The sequence below is a fragment of the Monodon monoceros genome, unplaced genomic scaffold (assembly GCF_005190385.1).
Source record: "Monodon monoceros isolate NGI ecotype Baffin Bay Population unplaced genomic scaffold, NGI_Narwhal_1 Super_Scaffold_11, whole genome shotgun sequence".
Taxonomy (NCBI): domain Eukaryota; kingdom Metazoa; phylum Chordata; class Mammalia; order Artiodactyla; family Monodontidae; genus Monodon; species Monodon monoceros.
In genome coordinates this window covers 120,934,930-120,962,625 of record NW_021703767.1, presented here as the reverse complement: position 1 = coordinate 120,962,625, position 27,696 = coordinate 120,934,930, and the positions used below count along the sequence as shown (strand labels likewise).

At 43.9% G+C, this 27,696-nt stretch overlaps 1 protein-coding gene across 1 annotated transcript in view; it reads left to right on the top strand.

The window, feature by feature from the left end:
* GRK7 (G protein-coupled receptor kinase 7) overlaps positions 1 to 26,203 on the top strand; it is a 35,123-nt gene extending 8,920 nt beyond the window's left edge. The window contains exons 3-4 of the mRNA XM_029215155.1: positions 16,143 to 16,417; positions 25,187 to 26,203. Coding sequence (XP_029070988.1) covers positions 16,143 to 16,417; positions 25,187 to 25,523 — 612 coding nt within the window. The 3' untranslated portion in view covers positions 25,524 to 26,203. The remainder of the gene's footprint in view (positions 1 to 16,142; positions 16,418 to 25,186) is intronic.
* Positions 26,204 to 27,696: the final 1,493 nt, after the last annotated feature.

Here is a 27,696-nt window from a genome sequence, read left to right as displayed (position 1 = left end):
GGGTGCATGTATCTTTTTGAATTATAGTTTTGTCTGGGTATACAGAATGATTCTTTAAGGAGATGACTGAAACTATGATGAATTCAAGTAGAGGGAGCCTGGGGTTCAGGAGAAAGGGGGGCTGGTAAGGAGCTACCGTAATAACTCCCACATGAGGTAATGAGGGTTGAAGTAGGGCCCAGGGCTCTGAGCAGTCTTACATCCAGAGCTCAGCTGCCTGGCTTCACCTAGCCTCCATCAAGACCCACGTCTGTACTCACTTCTCTTAAATCACGGCTGTCCCCAGTGGAGGGGGCGGGGTTGTGGAGAGAATGGAGCCACTTCTAGAAGGTGGTGCCTTTTGCCCCGTGGAGCCCCTGGCTGCTGGTAATTGGGCAGTGACTCAGGAAGGAAAGGCGAGGGTAGTTCTGCTCGAGTCTGAGAAAGACTGAGGCAGACACACGACAAGAGGCGGGGAGGCTTAAGAGCACTGGGCACGGGCTTCCCTGGTGGCACAGTGGTTGAGAGTCCGCCTGCCGAGGCAGGGGACACGGGTTTGTGCCCCGGTCCGGGAAGATCCCACATGCCGCGGAGCGGCTGGGCCCGTGAGCCATGGCCTCTGAGCCTACGCGTCCGGAGCCTGTGCTCCACAGCGGGAGAGGCCACAACAGTAAGAGGCCCGCGTACCACACACACAAAAAAAGAGCACTGGCCTGGGAGGCAGAAACCCTGGCTTATGGCTGACTCACTGTGTCTGGCATCTCAGGCAGGCCCCAGAACATCCTTAATCTCTAAGATTTCATGAGTCTATGAGATAGTCTTTGAATTATTTGTAGGAAAAGACTCGCAAACGCCAAAGGTAAACACATGGCATACGTTTTACTATGATTTACTGGGATATCAGTAAGGGTTCTTACCGGACAAAGGGAAGTTACTTAAGAAAATGAAATTAATGGTTTACATAACTAAGAAGCCCAGAGTGATCCAGGGTCTGAGCAGTATCAGCGGGAAACTCTCCTTCCGTGCCCCAGCTCTGCTCTCCTCGGCGTTGGCCTCACTCCTGCTCTCAGGGGCTCCTGAGTGGGGGCCACCGACAGCTCCACACATATCCTACCAACCGAGCAATCCCGTGGAAAGAGAACAGTTCTTTACGAACAGTTCCTTCAAATTCCCAGGGAAGACTCTCAGTGGACAGCTCAAGTCACATGCCCAACCATAACCAAGTCCATTAGCCAGGCTAGATCTCTGCTGTGCTCAGGAACCAGGGAGACGTTCTGTTCTATATCTATATCAGGAACTGAGGGCAGAGGAAAGTGTTCTCCAATGGAAAGTAGGGATGGAGGGACTTCCCTGGTGGTCCAGTGGTTAAGGCTCCGCGCTTCCAATACAGGGGGCGAGGGTTCGATCCCTGTTGGAGGAACTAAGATCCCACATGCTGCGTGGCGTGGCCAAAAGAAAAAGAAAGAAAAGAGGGGTGGAAGAGAATGGTGAAATGGAATTCAGATAAGCAAAAACAGTGGGTACCCCTAATAACTGCTGTTATCTCAATGGTTTGAAAAGTTTGGAAGAGTTCTGACCTCTTAATCAAGGGATGATGGGATCTAGAGCCTTTCTATAAAGACTTACAAGATAGGGAGTATTATGGAGATGGAGAAATTGAGACTCAGAGAGGTTAAGTTACCCCCCCCAAAGTCACATCTCTCATATGTGAGATGAACCCAGGTGTGCCAGATTCAAGAGCACTTACGGTTTTGACTCCACCTTGTCAAGTTCACACACGGAGCAGAATGTGACCTCTGGTTTGTAATGCTATAAAAGGCCCTCCACTGAGTAAAACTCAGAATGAGTGCATGTGATGACATAGCATATCTTCCTCAGTCTGGTCTGATATGGATCTCAACCTCAAGCCTAGTCGGACCTCTAATGGAGTTAAGACTTTGGAAGAGGATTGGCCCAACCTTTACAGGGAACGATGTGACTAATATCTCAGTCAGCCTTCCCACACCCAGACACAATATCATTAAACGTGGTCCCAGCCACTGTCGATATTCACCTTTAATAAATGTGATAAGCACTCCTGCCTGTTCTCAGCTGACATCCACGTGCACACAATAAAACTAACTCAGCATTTTTAGAACTGCCAGGTAAATATAACAGGAAAATTGGGCAATGGGACTCGTGCTGGGACTTTTCAAATTCAACCATCTATGTGGAGAACAGTGACCTTCAGATATTGCGGAACATGACTGAGTCCTTAAAACTTGCTATATTGTCAGGAATTGGAATGAAGTTAGTGCAGTGACCCAAAAGCTTGTGATATGTTTGGTTACCATGTCCTGCCTCTAACCAACTCCTCACATTCAGAGGGATAATGTCATAGAGTTTGGGCATAATATTTATTTTGAAGCTTCTGTCGTGCTGACTACAATGCTAGTGACACACTGAATAAGTGATTTTGTCTATTTATTTTTAAAATTTATTTATTTTATTTTTATTTATTTTTGGCTGTGTTTGGTCTTCATTGCTGCACGCGGGCTTTCTCTAGTTGCGGCGAGCGGGGGCCACTCTTCGTTGCAGTGTGCGGGCTTCTCATTGCAGTGGCTTCTCTTGTTGCAGAGCACGGGCTCTAGGGCACCCGGGCTTCAGTAGTTGTGGCTCGTGGGCTCAGTAGTTGTGGCTCGCGGGCTCTAGAGCACAGGCTCAGTAGTTGTGGCACATGGGCTTAGTTGCTCTGCGGCATGTGGGATCTTCCCGGGCCAGGGCTCAAACCTATGTCCCCTGCATTGGCAGGCGGATTCTTAACCACTGTGCCACCAGGGAAGCCCTGAATAAGTGATTTTAAAAAGATCTCTGAGTGCGTTTCATCAGAAGTTAATACCTACATACATCACAACCATTATGACCCTGCTCCAAAAAATTTTCTCTTTGAGAATTTACTTCTGAGAACCACATAGGACAGGCATTCTGGCTACTTCATGGTCACATATTGGTCTCTACCAAAATCTTAACCACCGGGCTTCCCTGGTGGCGCAGTGGTTAAGAATCTGCCTGCTGATGCAGGGGACACAGGTTCGTGCCCCGGTCCGGGAGGATCCCACATGCTGCGGAGCGGCTGGGCCTGTGAGCCATGGCCGCTGAGCCTGCGCTTCCGGAGCCTGTGCTCTGCAACGGGAGAGGCCACGATAGTGAGAGGCCCGCATACCACAAAAAAAAAAAAAAAAAGAATCACTCCATCTGAAGTGAGAGCAGATCAGAGGGGATTCGGGTGGATTGTGGTCATTTGTAATCCAGGTGAGAGATGATAGCAGCTCAGCCAACAGGAGGGGTGGTGGAGCCAGAGCACAGTGTTTGAACTGGGAAGAGATTCCAGAATGACTGGGCCTCAGTGATAGTTTGGACATGGGCTAAGGGAGAGAGGGCTGTCAAGGGTGATTTACTAGGTGAAGTCATGTCACAGGTACAGACTTGGCCCTGAGTACAACAGGATACCAGGCAAACAAATGCCTGCCTTCATGAAGCCGAGGACAGGGAAGACACTGATAAGTCAAAGGGCCCTGACAATACAGCAGTCAGACTGTCCAAGTTGAGTGCATAGGAAGGGCACCAGCCCGCCATTGGGTCATGGGGTCAGGAAGGGCTTTCAGGAGGAAATGACAACTGAGTCGAGACTTACAAGGCAAACAGAAGTGAGGCAGGTCATCATCAAAATATCTAGAAACAATAAATGCTGGAGAGGGTGTGGAGAAAAGGGAACCCTCTTGCACTGTTGGTGGGAATGTAAATTGATACAGCCACTATGGAGAACAGTATGGAGATTCCTTGAAAAACTAAAAATAAAACTACCATACAACCCAGCAATCCCACTACTGGGCATATACCCTGAGAAAACCATAATTCAGAAAGAGTCATGTACCAAAATGCTCATTGCAGCTCTATTTACAATAGCCAGGACATGGAAGCAACCTAAGTGTCCATCGACAGATGAATGGATAAAGAAGATGTGGCACATATATACAGTGGAATATTACTCAGCCATAAAAAGAAACGAAACTGAGTTATTTGTAGTGAGGTAGATGGACCTAGAGTCTGTCATATAGAGTGAAGCAAGTCCGAAAGAGAAAGACAAATACCGTATGCTAACACATGTATATGGAATTTAAGGGGAAAAAAATGTCATGAAGAACCTAGGGGTAAGACAGGAATAAAGACACAGACCTACTAGAGAATGGACTTGAGGATTTGGGGAGGGGGAAGGGTAAGCTGTGACAAAGCGAGAGAGAGGCATGGACATATATACACTACCAAACGTAAGGTAGATAGCTAGTGGGAAGCAGCCGCATAGCACAGGGAGATCAGCTCGGTGCTTTGTGACCACCTGGAGTGGTGGGATAGGGAGGGTGGGAGGGAGGGAGACGCAAGCGGGAAGAGATATGGGAACATATGTATATGTATAACTGATTCACTTTGTTATAAAGCAGAAACTAGCACAACACTGTAAAGCAGTTATACTCCAATAAAGATGTTAAAACAAAAGAAGTGAGGCAGGTGAAGAGAAAGGAGAGTGGGCTTGGCACAGGGATCAGCATAGGGTGGTGGTCCTCAACTGAGGGCGATTTTGGCCCCTAGAGCACTTTGACAATGTCTGGAGACCTTTTTGGTTGTCATGACTGGGGAGTTGCTACTGGCATCTACTGGGTAAAGGCCAGGGATGCTGCGAACGTCTTACAACGCACACCACAGCCCCTCCCCACAAATAATGATCCACCATGTCCATAGTGCTGCAGTGAAAACCCTGGCCAGAGGCCTGGGGCTCAGCCAAGGACAGTGTGACTCTGCAGCTGTCTAGAGTGTGGAGTCACAGGCTGTGAGGGAGACAACAGGTGCCACCAAGAGCGGAGCCTGTGTCAGGCCCTAGGAGGCTGGAGGAGTCAGACAAGGGCATTCGAACCCAGTGCCAAGGGTGCTGGGGAGCCACTGAAAGTTTCCAGGCAGGAAAGTGACAAAATCAGCCTTGGAAGGGCCAACAGGAAGAGGGAGTTGGGATGAGGGTAAGGAGGAGAGGAGTGCAATGTTCATAGCAGCAGTATTTACAATAGCCAAGACATGGAAACACCCATCAACAGACAGTTGGCTTAAGAAGATGGGGTATAATATATATGTAAAATGGAATATTACTCCTTCATAAAAAGGAATGGAATCCTGCCATATGCAGCAACATGGATGAGCCTAGAGAATATTATGCTTAGTGAAATAAGTCAAAGACAAAGACTGTATAATACCACTTGTATCGAGAATGTAAAAGATAGTACAAGTGAATGTATATGCAAAACAGACACAGACTCACAGATACAGGAAACAAAGGGGAGAGGCAAGAGAACCTGGCACTCTGCATGGCTTGGTGCGTGGAGCATGGGTTGGCCCTCCGTCTTCCGTGGGAAGTGCCAGGCTGGCACGTTGTCTGTTGAGTTGTGGCAGTGAAGAGAGAAAGAGAGTCGTGAGGCTTGCAGGGCTGCGGCAGGAGAGGGCTCTCATGCACGATGATGCGATCCAGGGAGCAAGCCGTTGCCGCGTCACCTAATTTGAGGTAAACGCATTGGAAGCTCAGAGCGTCCTTTCAGATCAAGTGCAGCTGGTGAAATGCGGTCCACGGGATCACAAAGATGGAAGGAGAGTGAGTCTGCCAGTCTGCTTCTGCCACTTACTATGGCTGCTGTGTACAGATGCACAGGCTGGCCACAAACGCAGGCGGAGAACCTCCTTCTAACGGGCCCAGACGTGCCACTTAGGCTTGCCATAGCCCTGCATGTGACCCCAGACAAGTCATGCCTCTTCTCTGAGCCTCATTAATACTGCTCCCCTCTTAGGCTTGATGAGAAGATTAAAGTAGATGAATGCCTAGCAGAGGTCAGCCACTTGGTAGGCACTCACAAAATGATTGCTATGATTATTTTACAAGAAGCCCAGCGCTAGACCCTCTGCCACGATCCCCACTGTTGCATTGGTTCTGCCTCACCTAAAAGGCACTGTAGCTGCTCGGGGGACCTTTGCTGCCATGCTCTGTTCTCTGAGGGACACTAGGAGCCAGCAGGACCCCAAGGCTGCAGCCGGGTGGGCAGTGGATGAAGGCGCAGCTCGCCTGGAAGCTGAGCCGAGCAGCCACATGCCATTGTCTCACTTCCTCACAGCCACGTGGAGCTTCGTCTGTGATTTTATTCTGAGTGTCTTAGAGTCACCATGGAAAATAGGCATCAGCCTGCTGCTGGACAGATTCGCAGAATGTGAAACCACCAAAGAACACACTCCGGTGAAAGAATCACAGCTATTGATCTCTGATGATGTACCAGGCCCGTCTTTCAATCTGATGGAGTCTTAGAGGCTTCTGGGTTTTTCTTTTTGTGTAGCTGCCCTGCCTGAGACAACCAGAGCCTGGCTTGGTGACCATCGTGGCTAACACCTATTGAGGGCCTGTTATGTGCCAGGCTTTGGAAAGGCAAGCCGTGTGTCTTATGGCTTTAATCTTCATCACAGTCCTATGAGGTAAGAGCTGTGAAGCTCAGAGAGGTTGAGTAACTGGCCTGGGGGTGACCAGCTAGTAATTGGTAGAGCTGAGATCTGCACCAGAGCAGACTGATGCCAGACTGTATAGCTGCAGAATTCGTTCTTGCAGGGATCCCTCTTTTGGGTCCCCTCTTCCCAGGGGTGTCAGGGAGAGCAGGAAAGCCCCTCTGGTGAGGCTCCCCCTCCTGCCCAGGAAGCGGCTGGCAGAAAGCGACGGGGCAGGAGGGCAAGGAGCAAAAGTTAGGTCCGCGCTCTGGAGGCTGCAGCCCCGGGCTGAGCACACAGGGCGGAGCCTTGGAGCAAAGTCCCCTGGGGTCCCGGGCCACATTCCTCTGAGGTCTGCAAAGGCCACCGCTTAAAGGCGCAGAGGAGCAGCTGGGAACGAGAACAAAGCGGCCGGGCCCCCCTCGGAGGAAGGAAGGAGCGAGCCCCAGGAAACAGCCGATAGCGCTAAGCTCAGCTTGTTTTTTTCCTCCGCTCAACAGTTCTCCTGCCACGGCAAACAAAAGATGTACCTTCTGATTCCCTCTTCTGTTTGGATTGTGCTGTCGAGTGGATCTGGTTTGTGATGAACTGGGGGGAAGAGGCATCCGCGGGCGGTTTCTTGCTCCGCCGGCCAGTTTGCTGGGCCATCGGGAAACGCAGAAACAGCTTCCTTGACGGCGTCTTTCTCCCCGCGCGGCTCAGTAAATCCAGCCTGGCCTGGCCACACCAAGGGCACCAGGATACAGGCATTTCCTTTAATGATGGAATTTAAGGTTGCCAACTTTTCAGGTTCACTGGGACCTGGAAGTGACCTTGACCTTGAAGGACCTGCGCATACACACGCAAGCATGCGCGGGGACACGCACACTTTTTAATGGACGTTTAAAACTAGTCGGATGAGAACTATGCCCTCTAAGCCCCCCACTGAAAGGCCACACCCTGTTCTCATCACTGCGGATGAGGTCACAGTTCGCTCCTGCCCAGAGCCACACTGGGCTACTCAATGTGCAGACCCCGCCCCGCCTGGGCCCTGCCACCTAGCTCCCATGGGCCCAGGGGTGAGAGTGACAACAACTGCAGGGTCAGTGGAAGCCAGCATCCAACAGCAAGAGCAAGGAAGGGGGTGTCCGCACAGGTCCCCACAAGCTGGCTCTGATCCACCTTCCTCAAAGTCTGGACACCTGTAGGTGACAGGTGGCCCTGATGGGGCTAAGCAACCCACATGTGATGACAGTGGTAGATGGACTTCTTGCTGCCCACCGGGGGGAGGGGTTTGGACCCCATCTGGCTTCCTGATGCTTGATGCCCTGAATGCTGGGCATACTTTGTTTTGCCTGACCAGGTGCTGACGGAGTGGACCCACCAAAGGGCACTCTAGAACCAAAGCAAAACAAAATGAAGCAAAAAAAAAAAGTTAAACTCTACACAAAACCCTCCACGGAGTTCTGTTGCTGCTGACGCTCGAGTGATCCCTACAGCCCTGGCGATGGCAGTTCTCGGTCTCACAATCTGAAGGAGATTGTTTTGATGCCACAGAGACTGATGTGCGGGGGCCCTTTGTAACTGCAGGAGTTAAACTGAGCCACGAGAGGTCAGCGTGGTTAGACCTTGCCCCATGCTGCTTGGCCCGTTCTCTCCTCCCACCCCACTCTGAGGAGGCAGTTCACATGCCGAAGACAAATGGCATAAAGGGCAGGCAGTTAATTTTTTCAGCTGGAGGCTGCGATGGAATTTGGGTGCTTAGACTCTGACGTACGCTGCTAATTCCATTCTTCTCCTCTGTGAAATACCTCCACTCTTCAAGGAGGTGGTGCCCTTCAGAATTCCATCACCGACATTTTCTGTCTTTAGGGCCAAGAGGTAGAGTCCTGATAATTATTTGGAATGAATCTGAGGTTACCCTGCATGCCATTAGCGCTCTTTCCAAGATTCCAAGGGGCTATAGTGCCGTAAAGACAGCCGGCGATTCTTCACTTGTTTCCTGGGGGTGGGACCAAGTTGGTCCCAGCATGGCTCAGGGTCTGGTGCCCACCGACCAGCAACCTCTGTGGTGTGGAGCAGGCCAGCCAGCTTGCCTGAGCAGTGATGCCGGCAAAGAACAGAGAACTTGTTGGGAAAAGAAGAGAAGCAGCTTAAGCAAGAACGGACCGAGATGAGGACTTAGTACCTGGCAGATGGGGAGAGGGAAGGGGGATACTCTAGAGGGAGAAAAGAAATCCTGAAGGGAACTTGGAAGGATAAGAAAAGGCTACCTCGCCTGTTTCCACAGAGGCAGTGTAATGTAGTGGTTCACAGTGCAAGCCTGTGCGTGAATCTTGGGTGGGTGACCTTAGGCAAGATATAACCTCTCTGTGGTTTAGTTTTCTAATCTGCAAAATGGAGGATAAAATAGGCTCTATCTCATAGGTTTATCATGAAGATTAAACAAGAAGTTCACGTTAAGCGCTTGACAAAATATTTAGCATGTAATAAACACTCAATAAGTATTGCCCATTATTATTTCCAATTTTTCTCCCGGTGTGTGTCTCACAGTCCTTTGTTCACGACTGGCATATGCTGCCCACTTTTTACCCTACACCTTCTACTGAGCTACTGATGTTTATCCAGTGTCCTGATTAGCGATTTTAATCCTTCAAGTCACTCGCCTCTGAAATCTGCTCGCTGGAAACTCGCCACACACGGAGCAAGCTCACAGTAAATGTGGCTGAGTAGAACTTACCAATCACCCCCGTCTGAAATGCAGTGGGATGTTGTTTATAGTCTTTCTTCATGCCTCTCCCAACCCAGCTCAAGAGACTGAGCCAGGGAGAAGCCTGACCCAGGAACATATAGCCCAACTCAGAGCTGTAGAGAATGAAATACTACATACAGGGAGACCCTCAGCCCCTTTCCCATCTCAGCTCCCACAATGAGGGCAAACAGGCTGACACCTCTCAGGTGGGATATTGGAGGATCTCCCTTCTGGGGAAACTGAGCAGCCTAACACAGAAGGTCTACAGATACAGGCAGGGTCCCCAGTGACATGGCCTGGCATAATCACCCTACAGTGAAGCCCATCAGTTGACCAGCTTCTTGTCAGCATTTTGGTGTCGCACTCTTAAATACAAACAGAGAGTCAAAAGATCACTTGTCATTTGAAAAAACCCTCCAAAATGAAAGACAATGCCAAAACAAACAGAAGAAAGAAATTGTAGGAAACAGGAACAATGCAGGGAGTAGAAAAGAACAATTTTTTTAACACCTACAATTAATATCTTTTGAGATTTAAGGGAAGATACTGCATCCATGAAACAAGGACAGATGTTGCAAAACAAAGAACATTCAGAGAAGAACAAGGACATTTGGAGATTAAAAATATATAAATATGTTTTCAGAACAACGTGGATAAATCTCAAAAAACATTATGTTAAAAAAAAAGTCAAACACAAAAGAGTTTCTACCATACATTTCCATCTACGTGAAATCCAAGAGCAAACAAAACTAATATATGGTGACAGAAATCAGAAAGTGGTTGCCTGGGAAGAGGGGAGGAGAATGAACCAGAAGGGGCACAAAGGAAATGAATGGAAATGTTCTTTATCTTGTTGTATTTACACGAGTGTAGTCAATTATCAAAATGTACTGAACCCAAAGTATAAGCACATTATTCTGTGTTAATTATATGTTAATAAAAACATATTTGCAGAAATGAAAAGTTCAGTAGAAGTTTCTAGATCTAGCTATTTCCTGTAAGTTGATCTAGCTCTCAACTTACAGGAAATACAAAGAATAGAGGAACATGTTAAATAACACCACAGGAATGCAGTCAGCAAAATCTGACTGTGGGAAACTGCAGTTTAACCAGCTTTTTTTTCCAACAAAATCTTGCAGGGAGTGAGGAGAGAAAGAGGAAAAACGTATATAGTCCCGAAGATTTAAGAGACATATCAATCAATCACACTGTGTGAACCTTACTTGGACCTAAATTTAAACAAACTATTTAGGGGGCAAGTGTATAGGACAATTGGAAAAGTATAAATATGTCCAGATATTTGATAATATTCAAGAATTATTGTTATGTTTAAAGTGAGATAATGGTGTTTGCAGTGCTTTGTGTTTATTTGCTTGTTTTTTTAAGTGACCTTATCTTTTAGAGATTCATAATGAAATACTTACAAATGATATCTAAGTTAGTGGCAGGGGTGGGGGGCATTGGGCGTGAGTAGGGACACAGGAAACAAGATTGGTCATGTGTCAATAATTGTTGAAGCTGGGTATAGAGTACACTGGGTTTATTATTCTAGTGTCTTTTCTTTTGTGTATGTGTGAAATTTCCCATTATTAAAGTACTTTAAAAAAATAGAGGAGTTAGAAGAAAAATTGAGGAAGTCTCCCAGAAAAAGAAAAAAAAAGAAAGAAAACAGAAGACAGATAGAAAGTAGGAGCAAAAATAAGAAACACAAAGGATAAGTTCAGGATTTTAAAAAAGGGGGGAGGGGAGAGAGAAGAAAGAAAATGAAAGGGAGAAAATGATCAAAGAAATAATTTCAGAAAATTTCCCAATACTGACAGCCACTAGTTTCTGGATTGAGAGGCCAGCCAGTAGCCAGCACCAGGGATGAAAAATACCTCACAGCAAAGCCTATCGCTGAGAAATTTCATGAAGTTGGTGTACTGGGCCACAGACCTCACACACCCTCTTACATTCTCTCTACGGCCTCCTTTCCTCTCTCTCTTGGGCAACACCCTGTTGGCACCACTTGTAGGCCAAGTTGTTCCTCCACTTTTAGAGCTGGGTGAAATATTATACTGTAGTATGATGTGGGACCTGGTTTTCCAGGCAACTGCTAAGTGTCTGGATGACATATCTGGAAATAGAGACAAACTGGATTTGGGATAATTCTTTTTTATTTCATCCTTTAAGAATTCTATTTTTTATTATTCTTAGTGATGTATAATCTCAATATATGATTAAACATTTACATGTCAGAGAATTCAAAATGACATTTCTTTTTTTAATTGAAATATTGTTGTGGTACAATATTATATGTTATAGGTGTACAGTATAGTGAGTCACAATTTTTAAAGGTCATACTCCAATTATAGTTATTATAAAATATTGGCTATATTCCCTATGTTGTACAATATATCCTTGTAGCTTAGTTTATACCTATTAGTTTGTACCTTTTAAAGCCCTACCCCTGTATTGCCCCTCCCCACTTCCCTTGCCCCACTGGTAACCACTACTTTGTTCTTTGTATCTGTGAGTCTGCTTCTTTTTTGTTATATTCACTAGTTTGTTGTATTTTTTAGATTCCACGTATAAGTGATATCATATGGGGTTAACTATTGACTAATGGAAGTAGGAGATAGGAGGGAGCTGGGCCGATAGATGCCCCTCCTCTGCTCTCCCCTGTGGTTCTTCCTTGTGACTCTTGCAGAAGAGTTTCATGTGCCTGATGAACTAGCAGCCAGTGTGGTAACGTCTGGCATCACATCCCCCCACCGCTTACTCCTTTTTCCCCTGTGCATTCTATTATGAAAACTTTCAGACATACAGGGAAGTTGAAGGAATTCACAGCGAGCACCTGTACACCCATGACCTAGAGTTTACCTTTGACATTTTAAACACCTTTATTGAGATATAATTTAAATACCATAAAATTGACCCATTTAAAGTGTACAGTTGAATGGTTTCTAGTATATTCACAGAGATATACAAACATTATCACAACTTTAGAATATTTTCTGCACCCCCAAAAGAAACCCCCTACCCATTAGCAATCACTCCCATTCCCCTTCTCCCAACCCTAAACAACCACTAAAATTGGTTGCATGCAATTTTAGATACTGCATTTCTGTGGAATCCTACAGTAAGTGGTCTTTGGCGACTGGCTTCTTTCACTTAGCATAATGTTTTCAGGGTTCATCCATGTCATAACATGTGTCAATACTTCATTCTTTTTTATAGCTGAACAATATTCCATTGTGCATTATTAACATTTTATTAGACTTGCTTTATCACATGTCCATCCATCTATCCATCCCTCTGTTGATCCATTAATCCATCTTATATCTCTCATGTATTTCCCCCATTTTGTTGTTGTTGTTGTTGAGCACACAAAATTCTGAGTCATTCAGGGTGAGGTTACATAAGATAATAAGAGCAATGATGAAAAATTTGCAGTGTTTTTTGTTAAACATGTGCTTTGACCTTCACATTTTTAATACCATGCTCTCTGACCTAAGAAATTTATAAATATATATCTTATTTTCTGGCCTAGTTAACTTTCTTTTTCCTCTGATAAATATTACTTTTTTCCTTTCCGAAGTACTTAAAATTAGAGAATGAGCTTTTAAAAATGAGATATTTAAAAAATGAGTGTGTATTTCTTACATGAAAACTAAACATTATGAAGGACTTACTTGAAGTTTTACTCGTGTTCTCACTGGATATTTCCCCCATTTTTTAAGCTTTTTCCCAACCGTCAGTGCCTTCACCTTGCACACCTCTCAAGTGAAGCTCATATCACATTACCACATGGCCACCCTCGGTGCAACATGTGAGGCTGGGAGATGGAGTGCTTAGCCTTCTGGCTCTATAGTAAAGGGACAAAGGGAAAAGGGAGCCTGGGAATGGACTTTCGCCACCTTGGCAGACAGTGTTTCTCAATTTCATCTACATCTCCCCCTCCAGTCTCCCCTCCCACCATTGCATCCCACAGAGCTTATACTCCAGAAATGCCAAATTAATTTAAGTTCCCCAAGCACCCCACATTTTTCCGGACTCCATCTCTTGCACATGTCCATTACCTGGACAGCCTTCTCTTTGTGAGAAGGTTCTTCCCTCATAATTCAGCTCAGCTGTCACTTTTCAGTAAAGTATCCCCAACACACACATTGACACACACACACACACACACACACACACACACACACACACCCTCTGGCCTCCCTATGTTTGTTTTCCACTCCCATTAAGGCATTTACCCTCCTTTACTGAATTAACCTTTTGACCTGTCTCCACCAGCCTATAAATCCTCAAGGTCAGGGGCCAGGCCTAGTATGTCTTGGTATCCCTAGAAATCACTGCAGGGTGTGGCTTAACAAATATTTGTTGGATAGTGGATGGAAAACATCTAGTTACCATCTTCACTGTTGTTTACATAAGAAACATTTTGTTGGGCGTGCAGCAAGGGAGGCTCGGGGGTAAACACCCAGTTTGATACAAAGATGAGTAAGACTGTATCCTGGGCCTCAGAGGAGCCTACAGCACCCTTTTGTTTTGGCAGACGTAACTCTGGACAAGATGCCAGGACAACAGATGTAAACTGTTGTCCCAGGCCAACCGGAACATATGGTGACCCAAATTACATACACACTCCTACGAAAACAGCAGTGCCATGCTGACTCATGCCCAGCCTGTCAGACCAAGGTCACTTCCACAATTTTCTTGCTCAAGCCAATTACTCCTCATTAGTGCTTAGGTCATTTATGTTTTTCATTGTTGTTATCCATGTAAAAATCATCCGTGAAATTTAATGTTCCTAAGGTATTACATATATTGTGTACATTAAAAACATATATTTAAGCAACTAGACAGAAAAATAATCACCCAGTAAACAACTAAAAATACTTTCCAACCTTTTCTGATGTACTGAATTCACATTTATAATCAGTAACCCATTACATATATGCACTTCTTGGTATTAACACTAGACTCTAGTCTATTTTTTTTTTTTTTTGGTCGCATGGCGGGCACGTGGGCATGCCCCCTACAGTGGGAGTACAGAGTCTTAACCACTGGACTGCCAGGGAAGTCTCCTGTTCTATTGTCTTTATTGAAAGGCATTGGGTGTTTCCAGCTTGCAACCGTGAAGAATAATGACGCTACGAACATCGCGATGTAGATCCCTTTCCCTTTCTTCTGAATCAATTCTTTGAGCTACTTGCTCCAAAGTCAAGTGACCTGGTTGAAGAACAGGAACAGTTGATACATCTCATTGTCTATGCTCTGTGTCTTACTGCTCTCCTAAAAATCGGAGTCAAATTACAGAGCACATCTGTTTCTCACAACTCTGCCAATAATTTATGTTCTCATTTTTATGTAAATATTAATAGAAGCTTATTGTCGTTTTAGGGTGTTCTTTGCATTTTTAAGTGCTGCAAAGGTTATACATTATACTTTAATCAAAAGCAGCTTAGTTTTTATGAAAACATATTATAATGTAAATACATACTTTATAATTACAAGGTATGTTGCAGGTATTCATTAAATATTTGTTGAATGAATGAACGTATTGAAATTATACTCAGTTACAAAGAGACAGATGCTGCATGATTCCACTTATATGAGGTACCTAGAATTGTCAGATTCATAGAGACAGAAAGTAGAACGGTGGTTGCCAGGGCCTGGGCAGTTGGGGTAATGGGGAATTGTTTTTTGGGTTTTTTTTTGTTTGTTTTGCTTTGTTTTCTTTGGCTGTGTTGGGTCTTCGTTGCTTCACGCGGGCTTTCTCTAGTTGCGGCAAGCGGGGGCTACTCTTTGTTGCAGTGCTCAGGCTTCTCATTGAGGTGGCTTCTCTTGTTGCAGAGCACAGGCTCTAGGCACGCGGGCTTCAGTAGTTGTGGCACGTGGGCTCAGTAGTTGTGGTTCATGGGCTGTAGAGCGCAGGCTCAGTAGTCGTGGCGCACGGGCTTAGTTGCTCCACGGCATGTGGGATCTTCCTGGACCAGGGCTCGAACCCGTGTCCCCTGCATTGGCAGGCAGATTCTTAACCACTGCACCACCAGGGAAGCCCAATGGGGAATTGTTTAATGGGTATAGAGTTTCAGCTTTTAAAGATTGAAGAGTTCTGGAGAGTCATTGCACAACATAAATGTACTTAAAATTCTTTAACTAAACACTTAAAATGGTAAGATGGTAAATTGTATGCTACGTATATTTAAATATATATATATACACATATTAACCCAATGGTCATTTGGTATATATTGTCGGTAGAAGTGTGCCTACAATATATAGTCTTGCATGTTAAATGAAGTTTCACGTGTGGAATTTTATGGATTAAAATTTCTGTATTAAATTTTCAGTGCAGAGACAAACAGGCAAACATGGCTGATATATTAGTATCATTACATAGCAAATAGAGTTTAAAAAATCGTAGACTAGATAATATTATGTGAACGTCCAATATTAGCAATAAAGAACTCCACTTAAAAAAAAATCATGTGTCTAATTTTCTATTATCTGTGAATAAAAAGCAGAAGCAGGACTTAGGGGATCTTAGAGACAGCCGCGTGAACTTTTTACCTTAAAGATGAGGTGAGGGGACTAAGAGAGTCTAGGTGATTTTCCCACTTCAAGATCAGCCGTATCTCTCTCTTTCATAATGCACTCCAACCAAATCCTCTTTATGTCTCATTGGCCAGAATGGATTGCATGGCCTGCCCTGACTGCACCAGAGGCTGCTGGGAAAGCAGGGAATAGAATAGGTTAGACACATGGCCACTCCAAGTAAATTAGGGTTCCCTCAACAAGGAAAGAAAAGGATAAAGGGTATTGAGTAGGCTGTCAGCAGTGTCTGTTCAACTCACATTAGTGTTTTTGTTTTGTTTTGTTTTTGTTTGGGGCATTACAGGCTGGAACCAATGGTTATATGGCTCCTGAAATCCTAATGGAAAAAGCGAGTTATTCCTATCCTGTGGACTGGTTTGCAATGGGATGCAGTATTTATGAAATGGTTGCTGGACAAACACCATTCAAAGATTACAAGGAAAAAGTCAGTAAAGAGGATTTAAAGCAAAGAACACTGAAGGAGGAAGTCAGATTCCAACACGATAACTTCACAGAGGAAGCAAAAGACATTTGCAGACTCTTCTTGGCTAAGACACCAGAGCAACGCTTAGGAAGCAGGTAACTATCATATAAAGACATGATTAGTGATGTCAGCATTTCCACAGGGATTTGGAGAATACTTTGGATTAATGACAAAGGCTTGGGATTAAGTAGTAGTAGTATTTTCCTGTTATTATTTGTATATTATGTGGTTAAGTCTTTTCAACACTTTCAAACACTATGAACACTTGATATGGAACAATCTCCAAGACATATATTTTTTAAAATAAATACTGCAGTTTTTAAATTTTATTTTATTTATTTATTTATTTTTGGCTGTGCTGGGTCTTCGTTGCTGCATGCAGGTTTTCTCTAGTTGCAACGAGCGGGGGCTACTCTTCGTTGCCGTGCACTGGCTTCGTATTGCGGTGGCTTCTCCTGTTGCCGAGCATGGGCTCTAGGCACACGGGCTTCAGTAGTTGTGGCACGCGGGCTCAGTAGTTGTGGCACATGGGCTTAGTTGCTCCGCAGCATGTGGGATCTTCCCAGACCAGGGCTTGAACCCGTGTCCCCTGCATTGGCAGGTGGATTCTTAACCACTGCGCTACCAGGGAAGTCCTCCAAGATGTATTTTAAAGTGAAAGTTTCTGCCCCTTTAAACATCTCTGTAAAATATCATTAATCAGTCAACAAATATTTATTAAGTACATATGATGTTGCCAGCTATGTTAAGTACAGTTGAAATTAGTTTTGAGGAAAGTCAAGTTTTATTGCCTACAAAGGAATAATAAGATCAAGATATTTTAGAAGAAAAAAATAAGAAAACCTGATCTATGAAAAGACCCTTGGCAGTGAGTAACTGTGTTATGTAAGGAGAAAACCAAGGGTTTTCAAGTCACAGACATAGACTCACAACCCAGCTTGGCTACATACTGATCATTTTACCCCAAGCAACTGAATTACTTTCTTGGAGTCTCAATATCCTCATATATAAAATGGGGTTTTTTTGTGGGTGTGATTGTTAATTTTATGTCTTAACTTGACTAGGCCACAATACTCAGATATTTGATCAAACACTATTCTAGATGTTTCTGTGCAGGTATTTTTTAGGTAAGATTAACACATAAATGAGTAGGTTTTGAGTAAAGCAGGTTATTCTTCATTATGTGGATGAGCCTCATGCGATTTGTTGAAGGCCTTAATAGAAAAGGACTGACCTCCCTGGGAGAAGAAGGAATTCTGCCAGCAAACCACCCTTGAACTTGAACTGTGACTCTTCCCTGAGTCTCCAGCCACACAGCCTACCTTGCAGAATTTGAACTTGCCAAACCTCCACAATTGCCTGAGCCAGTTCCTTAAAATAAACTCTCTCTCTCTCTCCCTCCCTCTCTCTCTCTCTCTCTCTCTCTCTCTCTCTCATACATACACATGTACTGGGGGGAGAGGAAAGAACTTTTCTTCTACCCTCTTAGGTTTAGGAATGGAAGCCTAAAAGTTAAACTGCCAAAAGATGATTAGCAAGAGAAAAGACAGATTTTTATTTATGTACATACACAAGAGTTCACAAAAAAGTGTAACTAGGGGGCTTCCCTGGTGGCGCAGTGGTTGAGAGTCCGCCTGCCGATGCAGGGGACACGGGTTCGTGCCCAGGTCCGGGAAGATCCCACGTGCCATGGAGCGGCTAGGCCCGTGAGCTAGGGCCACTGAGCCTGAGGGTCCGGAGCCTGTGCTCCGCAATGGGAGAGGCCATGGCAGTGAGAGGCCCACGTACTGCAAAAAAAAAAAATGTTACTAGGTGGCAGTTAGAATTGAGGGCTTATATTCCATTTAATAGGGGAGGGGGATGGGGAGAAGGTCACTTACAGGAAAACAAATGACTTCTTTGAAATAGTGGGGTAAGGGCACTTATGGGAGAACAGTTGACTTTTAGGAAAGATAAATGGCCCTTAGAAGAATAGATGGGAGATATGATAGCTTTGTGGCAATGTCTATTTAGGTGTGGTGCTGAGTTCTGTCACTGGTGATAAGAGTCAATCTTTCCTGGTTCCAAAACTCCTGAAATTCCCGGAGAGAAGATTTATGAGTTGAGTTTTTTTCCAAGACTCTGCTTATCTTAAAGGCAGACAAAGGGGAGTTCAAAACCTGCATCTGTTGACTCTCAAATAACTTCAGCTCAAAATAATTTTTATGCCACTGTTGTGCATTTTGGACAGTTCAGCGCCCTTTTGGTTCTGTTTCTCTAAGGAACCCTAACTAATTCAGTGGGATATTTTGAGGTTTAGATATAATGCTTGCAAAGTTAGATATAACATAGCTTAGGAATCATTCAATGTGATAGCAATTATCATTAATTAGTTCTAAGGGTGATATCAGATAATATTTTGACTAAACTACGAGCTCATGTGTCTTAAATTACTTGGACTGAATTTTCAAAATCTAAAAATACATACAAAAAGAAAGTTACAACCATAAAGTAATATGACTGATTTTTAATATTACACCAAAACTTAGAGAGGCAAATTACTCTAAATCTTCTGAGTAGTTGTCAGTGGAGGCTCTAGAACAGGGCTGCCTTAGCTCACAATGTTTACATATGGAGGCAAGCTTTTTATTTTTGATCTGATTTTTTAAAATAGCGAAACAAAATTCATTTGTAATGACTTTCAAAGCATTTCAAAGATAGCGAAACTAACAAATGAGTATTTTGAAATGAGATGGAACTCTTCACTGATGTGAAAGTAAAATGTGGAAGTGATTTTCCTGTGTAGATTCCAACATTGTTGTATTAGTGTGGTCAAAATAGGCCACGTTGTGATAACAAGCAAATCCCAAAGTCTCAGCGGCTTAAAACTAAAGGATTATTTCTCATTCATATGAAGTCCTTTATGGGTCCAGGGATTCTCCAGGTATCTCCCTTCTGAATGGTGACTCAGAGCTTCAGGCTGCTTCCACCTTTCAGCCCCACTGGAACTGGTGGTTTCGGTTGCTATGGCAACAAGAGAGAATGCAGAGAGCCTGGGGAGCTTTGTCCTGCCTCAGACCCACTTTACAGGTCATTTCAGATACACTTCTGTTAGACAGAAGGAGTCCTCGGGCCCTGCCTAAGGGCAAGGGAGCTGACTAGTCCTGCTTTCTGTCTGTCCAGGAAGGAGAGGAGAGCTGGATATGGTGAACACAGACCATCTCTACCATCTTGGCTCTCAAGCCCATGCGGGGGGGAATCAGAGAATGTACCAACAGTGGCCAAGGCAGTGAAAGAAGTGAACATTCTCTTTAGATGACTTCTCTGAAGGGAACACAACCCACTTGGTGTCTTTGAATAAAAATCTATCTCAGTACTTTATAAGCACACTTTGGTTTTTTTACATCTTTATTGGAGTATAATTGCTTTACAATGGTGTGTTAGTTTCTGCTTTATAACAAAGTGAATCAGTTATACATATACATATGTTCCCATATCTCTTCCCTCTCGCGTCTCCCTCCCTCCCTATCCCACCCCTCCAGGCGGTCTATAAGCACACTTTGAATCTGTAAAATGAAACACTGACTAACTTCTTCGGGAAAACGCCACCTTAAAGCACTGGATCATGGCCTGAAGCTGCTCTGTCAAGCAATACCTTTTTAAAAAGCATTTGTTGTTGTGACTGTTTTGTATAAAAACTGTTTACAACATTAGAGAGAAAGCATATAAAAACCAGCTGTTCAGTGAAAGAGAAAATCTTCCAACGTTTTCATTTCAACTCTTTGTATTTTTTAAACATTCATTCAAATGAGATAATGTTTGATTACTTTCGTGGGCATCCTCCAAAGCCGAGCAAATACCTAGACAATGTGTTACACAGCGGAGAGGTCAAGTGCCCCCTCCCTGTTGCATTCACGAGCATTTGAAAGAAAGAAAAAAAACCCCTTCTCCTTCCTTAGACATCACTGAAGGGAATCTCCTCTTTTGCCTTTATGGGTCTGTGAATTAATTTTGCAGAGAAGCCAAAAGCTTTTCTGATCATCTCACAGGGACTCCAGATAGGGTCAACTATGGTGTGTTCCAATAAAATAAAAGGTGAAGACTTAAGTATTTTGCAGGATTTATTCTGATAAGACAGTGCAGCCAAGTAAGGGCAGATAACCATGCAAGTCTCTGACTTAAGTGCTTCTCAGGCCAATAGCCACTGTTCTTGGCAGACCAAACCCCACAGCGTGGTCCTCGTGTATGGGCAGCTGGTATCTTTCCTTCATTGACTGTTATTAGAAAATCCATTGTAATCTCTGTGTGGGGTTTGGTAACACAATAGCCCCTGTCAATGCTCTGAAATATATTCAATAAGCAGGAGAAGTCTCCCTGTAGCTGCTGATTTGGCCCAACTGAGGTAAGCATGGCTAGTGCAAAATAGCCAAGTGATCAGCTTTCCCGTAGCCTGGACGCAGAGGGAAAGGAGCAGAAGTTGGAGAGCCTAGTCTTTTGTTGTTAGCGTCAGCACTCACAGATATTTATTGGAAAGGGGCATAAGGCATGGGCCCTGCCCTCCAGGGGCATCTAGTTGGGGATGTGGCAGAACATAAAGAAAACCTCAATGTGGCCCGTTTTTCCCCAGTCTTCTGTGACTAGTTGCAAAAAGGCAGTTGGCCATCCCTAATGGACACGCCAAGGCCATCCAGGCCTGGTTGAGATGTTAGTTAAGAACGGTTCACATTTTTTTAAAAGTTTATTCTATTGAAGTAGAGTTGATTTACAACGTTGTGTTAATTTCTGCTGTACAGCAAAGTGATTCAGTTATACATATATATACTCTTTTTTTCATATTCTTTTCCATTATAGTTTATTACAGGATGTTGAATATAGTTCCCTGTGCTGTACAGCAGGACCTTGTTGTTTATCCATCCTGTGTATAATAGTTTACATCTGCTAATCCCAAACTCCCAGTCCACCCCTGCCCCTTGGCAACTGCAAGTCTGTTCTCTACATCTGTGAGTCTATTTCCTAGATAAGAAAATTGTGTATCTTGATGTGAGGACTGGTATGGCAAGTTCCCCATGGTCACCGAGCCCATGGGCACTCTCCTTTATCCAAGTTAAATCTGCTCAGAGTGACTTTAAAGGTGCCCTCTTGACCTCTGGTACAGTGTGTTCATACCTGCCAGTGGCCATCAAGATGGTACAAGCTTCTTCCTCATGGCACCTGGTCCCATTCTAACTCCTCTGTTCTCTTTGAGACACACAGGCCTGAGGTTCATTCCTGATCTACTTGGGTGGAATTTTACCTCTATCCTTGTTCTAACACATTTAAAATCTGGCACCAACCCCCATTCCTCAAATCTTTCTGATACTTTAAAAGGTTGCTGTGTAAATTATACCTCAGTAGATCTGACTTTAAAAAAAAATCCATCCTTAAAGTTTCAATTCATCTTAGTAACCCTCCCTCAAGGCTCTTACTCTACAGGATGTAAACCACACAGACATTGGTCAGTAGGTTCTTTTTTTTTTGGCTGCATTGGGTCTTCTTTGCTGTGCGTGGGCTTTCTCTAGTTGCAGTGAGCAGGGGCTACTCTTCATTGCGGTGCGCAGGCTTCTCATTGCGGTGGCCTCTCTTGTTGGGGAGCATGGGCTCTAGGCGCACGGGCTTCAGTAGCTGCAGCGTGCGGGCTCAGTAGTTGTGGTCACGGGATTAGTTGCTCCGTGGCATGTGGGATCTTCCTGGACCAAGGATCGAACCCGTGTCGCCTGCTTTGACAGGCCAATTCTTAACCACTGTGCCACCAGGGAAGTCTGATCAGTAGGTTCTAATAGATGGCAAGCCTGCATTTCCCTTTCTTTCAATTCATGGAGACTCAGTGGCTTTGTGGAGAACAGAGTTACCTTATAGTATCTTATGATACAGTTTTCCATACCTCTCTTTTCAGTGGGGTCATAATGGGAAAAGTCCAAGGAGTCCTGGATGGGCCTTTCTGGATGGAGCTAGGCTTGAATCACAAAACAAGAACTGGGGAATTGCTGGACATCAGAAACCTTTGACTGAGTTTCTCTTTTCCATAATAATATTTGACTACAATTTTTCCTTTGAAAAATTCACCTATATTTGCTGGCTTTCTCAGATACACAGCTATTATAAATGCAAAAGCAAGTATAAAGAGGTTAAAAGAGGTTTAAAATACAGTTAAAAGACAGATAGGGTTGTTGTGATGGTTAAATGTGACAAAGTAAGTGAAGAGCATAACGTTGTGTTAGCCGAGAGTAGCTCTGCATAAATGTTGGTCATTTCCACCTGTTATTAGTAACGTGATTATTGAGTTTAGACTCTAGTCATCTTATTGGACAGAGTCTGCTGCAGTAATCCTCAAACACAGTAGGGAGTCTCTGAAGGGGATGTATGTGGGAAGCCCTCAATCCCTTTCCTAAAAGCTTTCTGATTACTAGAACAAAAATGAAAAAGGGAAGACCATGCATGTAATTCGCTTTATTAAGGTTGATTTATGACAGAAATTGACTTCTTCCAAAAGGAAGACGTCTCTTAGTCAGACCAGCATACCTACTCATATAAAAGAAAAAGAGGGGACTTCCCTGGTGGTCCAGTGGTAAAGAATCTGCCTTACAATGCAGGGGTCATGGGTTCGATCCCTGGTCAGGGAACTAAGATCCTACATGCCATGGGGCAACTAAGCCCGCATGCCACAACTACTGAGCTCGTGCACCTCAACTAGAGAACCCACACGCCCTGGAGCCTGCATGCCACAACTAGAGAAGAGAAAACCTGCACACCACAACTAGAGAGAAGCCTGTGTGCCATGATGAAAGATCCCGTATGCCTCAACGAAGATCCTGCATGCCGCAACTAAGACCCAATGCAGCCATAAATAAATAAATTAAATAAATAAATGATAAATAGTAAATCTTTTTAAAAAAATGAAGAAGAGAAAAAAGTCGTTTGAACCTGATGCCACAAAACAGCCCTCTTTTTATTTTTTTAAAACTTGAACTCAAGAAGAACCAAGAGGAGTGTATGGTAGACCACCCCTAATATGGTCCCCAAAGATCCCTACCTCCTGCCATCCACACCCTTGAGTAACCCCTTCCCTTAAGGATGGGCTGGACTTACTTGTATGTACTGACTTGCTTCTAACAAGTAGAATATGGCAGAAGTAATGAGATGTCATTTCTAAGATTAGGTTATAAAAATACTGTGTCTCATATCTTGAGCTCTCTCTCTATCTCTCTCTTGCTATGACCATTTGTCCTGAAGAAAGACAGTTACAATGGTATCAGGCAGCCCCGTGAAGAGGCTCACATGGTGAGGGACGGAGGCTTTCCAATAACCATATGAGTGAGCCTGGAAGCAGATTACCCCAACCCTGACCCCCCACCCCAGTCGAACCTTCAGATGAGATCACAGCCTTGACCAACAGCTTTACTGTGATGTCTCTAGAGACCTTGAGTCAGAGGCACCCAGTTAACCCAAGTCTAGATTCTTGCCCCACAGAAACTGTGAGATAATAATACATGTTTTTGTTTTTTTAAATAAAGCCTTTTTTAAAAATATTTATTTATTCATTTATTTAGCTGCTCTGGGTCTTAGCTGCAGTACACAGGATCTTCATTGCTGCATGAAGGATCTTTAGTTGCAGCATGAGGACTCTTAGTTGCAGCACGTGAACTCTTTCTTAATTGTAGCATGTGGGATCTAGTTCCCTGACCACGGATCAAACCCGGGTCCCCTGCACTGGGAGCACAGAATCTTAACCACTGGACCGCCAGGAAAGTTCCAAATGTTTGTTGTTTTAAGCCACTAAATGTTGGGGCAATCTGTTACACAGCAATAGGTAACTAATATAAAAGGTTACACAACTAACTGGAAACACACATTTTTCCCCCATATTCTAAGGCAAATACTAGAATAATTTCTAGCATGGGGAAGGAGGGTTTGATAACAAACAACTGTAGTCTTGAGCACCGAATGTATGCTCAGTTATGCTGCTAAAAATTGCTAATGGATCATTTAAAAGTCTTTAAAGATTACTGTGGCAGTTGAGGGAGGTAGGTGGGGCTCCTAGAAATCATGTCATATGAAGAGTGAGGAGATCTGACTGCTGTCTTTTAAAATGTAAGTGGCGGTCAAGTAAGAAGAGACATGCTTCACTTGTTCTATGTAACCCTGAAGGACAGAGCAAGAGGCAGTGAGCGCCTTGGACGCTGCAGGCAAGCAGGTTCTGACCCCACTGAATTTTGCTGGTGTTTCCATGAAACACCAAGAACAAAAGTCATGTCAACTATTTGGCTGTTTAAAAGTTACATCTAGGTGGCGCAGTGGTTGGGAGTCCGCCTGCCGAGGCAGAGGACACGGGTGCGTGCCCCGGTCCGGGAAGATCCCACATGCCGCGGAGCGGCTGGGCCCGTGAGCCATGGCCGCTGAGCCTGCGCGTCCGGAGCCTGTGCTCCGCAGCGGGAGGGGCCACGACGGTGAGAGGCCCGCGTACCGCAAAAAAAAAAAAAAAAATTACCTCTAGATGTGAAGGTGGTCTACAAACAATGAACATGCGACGACTATCTGCATGCAGAAGTGTGGGGTACAGTGTTTTCTGTGGCCATGTTGGCTCGTGGGACCTTAGTTCCCCAACTAGGGATAGAATCCAGGCCCTTGGCAGTGAAAGCATGGAGTCCTAACCACTGGACCACCAGGGAATTCCCTGTGGGTGGTTTTGAAAGTTGTTATTTTTCTAAATTGTTCTTTATGTGATATTGTCTCTGCAATTAAAATGAAATGTATTCCAGGAAAGGAAGGCCACATATTTTGAATTGCTAGAACAGTTCCTGTTTGGGTTTGTTACTGTGTCTCAGGCTGGCCATCTCCTTTCTTCACAGAGAAAAGTCTGATGATCCCAGGAAACACCATTTCTTCAAAACCATCAACTTCCCTCGCCTGGAAGCTGGCCTAGTTGAGCCTCCATTTGTGCCAGACCCATCAGTGGTTTATGCCAAAGATATCGGTGAAATTGAAGATTTCTCTGAGGTTCGAGGAGTCGAATTTGATGATAAAGATACGCAGTTCTTCCAAAGATTTGCAACAGGTGCTGTCCCTATAGCTTGGCAGGAAGAGATTATAGAAACGGGGCTGTTTGCCGAATTGAATGACCCCAACAGGCCCGCAGGTTGCGGGGAGGGTAATTCGTCTAAGTCTGGTATATGTTTGCTATTATAAGTTGTTCTCTCTACCACACGGGCAGCAGGAGTCTCAGCTGACATAATCCTCGAATGTTCCTAATACGTGAAAATCTGTTGAATGAGCACTGATCAGTCAGGAAGGGCGTTTCAACCACAAAACAGTTCAAAGGTTAGGTGAGCTCACCACTAAGACGTATTTTCTCTCCTTCCTTCCTTAATCCCTTCCCCCCAACTTACTTCCTTTCTTTATTCTTTCTTTCTTCCTTCATAAAGAAGAGTACAGTCTCAGTTTTCACTGAGACCTGGTTGAAAAGGAACCCTCAGGTTTATTTTGCTAAACTAAAAGCATGAGCCTTTGTCATCATGTCCCTGACAATTACACAAAGTCCTAAGAACAGAGAATGGAACTTTGTGGTATGCTCAGAAAACGAGCATTTGCAATTCTTAGTAAACAATCATTTTAGTTTTTCTTTGTTTATATCTTTTCATCCTTTCATCTTTCAGTATTTCTCCTTCTTCTGTACTTATAAAAGGGATTTTGAACCTGGAAATAAATATTTCTGATTTTCCCCCTCCCTGCAAAAAAGGAGTGGATTGTACTATTTTGGAAATATTTCAGATTACAGAATCATTTTTAATTTATAGAGTCTCTTTTTCATATTTCTGAAATATTCTACCATTATAACGTTGAAGCATGTTAAACGTAAATACACATGAGGTCTGGGGATTAAAGTATTCTGTAAGTTGAGTTCTTTAGGTAGTAGTCTACAAATTGCTTACCTGTATAATTCCGTATGCCATCAGTTCCCAAACTTTGCTGAACTTTGCAATCACCCAGAAATCTTTTAAAATACTAACATGTGACTCCTACTCCCAGATTTTAATTGGTCTGGAGTACAACCTGGGCATCTAGATTTTCAAAATCTCCCCGGGTGATTCCAGTGTGCAACAAAGTTTGGGAACCACAGTCATGCAGATTTAAATGTTAGTACATAAGGGTCCCTGTTTTGGTTGCTCAAAACCTCAGTCTTACATTTTGACCACAACTTTTCAAATACCCAAAAAAATGCATAACTTTGGCAATTGCAGTTAAATGAAACTGAAGATCATCCGTATTCATCTTATAGATTTCCTTGCCCTTGCACACTTTAGTTCTTCACACATATCTTGGGAAGTAGATCTCTTGACTATTTCAAGACCTGAAGGACACATATGGGCTTAGAAACTGATTTGAACAAACAGTGGCCCTCATTTCAGGTGGCTGCCCAGCCAGCACTTTATAGGAGAATTAGCACTTCTCGAAAGCACAGCAAAAGTGAGAATTTTAAGGCCCCCCCCACCAAAAAATATATATATATATATGACACAAATATACATCTGGGGTGACCATATATATATGTGTGTGTGTGTGTGTGTGTGTGTGTGTGTGTGTATATATATATATTTTTTTTTTTAAGATGTATGTGTGCCTAAGGAAATCTCTCTTGGCCCAAAGGTGAGAAACCTGGCTGAAGTTATTTTAAAAGTTTTGTCCCTTGAGTAAAGGTACCAAGAATTACAAAAAACACTGGCCAAAAATTTTTTGGTTAACTGGAATCCAGCTAACAGTAATCCTCAACTACAAGACAACATCAACCGTATCTGGAACAAGGAGGAAGAAACCCTCATGGAGTTGAGTCCTGGGTTAGAACACCTGCCACTCACCTGCTCATCCTCCATCCTCAGTGAGCTCCTTGAAGCTCCAAACCCTACCCTAGAGACACTGTAGAGTCCTGAATCACCAAAGCAGAATACAGGTGTGTCCTGGAGACTCTTCTTCCTAAGGCAAGAAAGTAGATTAAAATTTGATAAAATTTCTAAGTCTGTTTAACAAAAACTAATCAACAGTTAACAGAAATTCAATTAACTAGAGCATTCCAAGCGTAGAGATCTCAGGATTTAGCTTTATAAACAGACATTTTAAAAAGTGACTTGTACTTGCATTGGTTCTTTCATGTGAATGCCTACTGCTTTTGATAAACTTTAAATGCAAATCTGTTTCATGTTTTAGAAGTAACTCAGGAAAATAATTGAATAAGATACCTATATTCAAACAATCACCAAGTAAGTAAGTATGTGTTGAGCTCTAGTTATACATTGAGCCCTGCACTGGGTGATGTTGGGGACACAGCAGAGAAATAAGACAACCATCTAAGAAAGGCCCTGTGGTG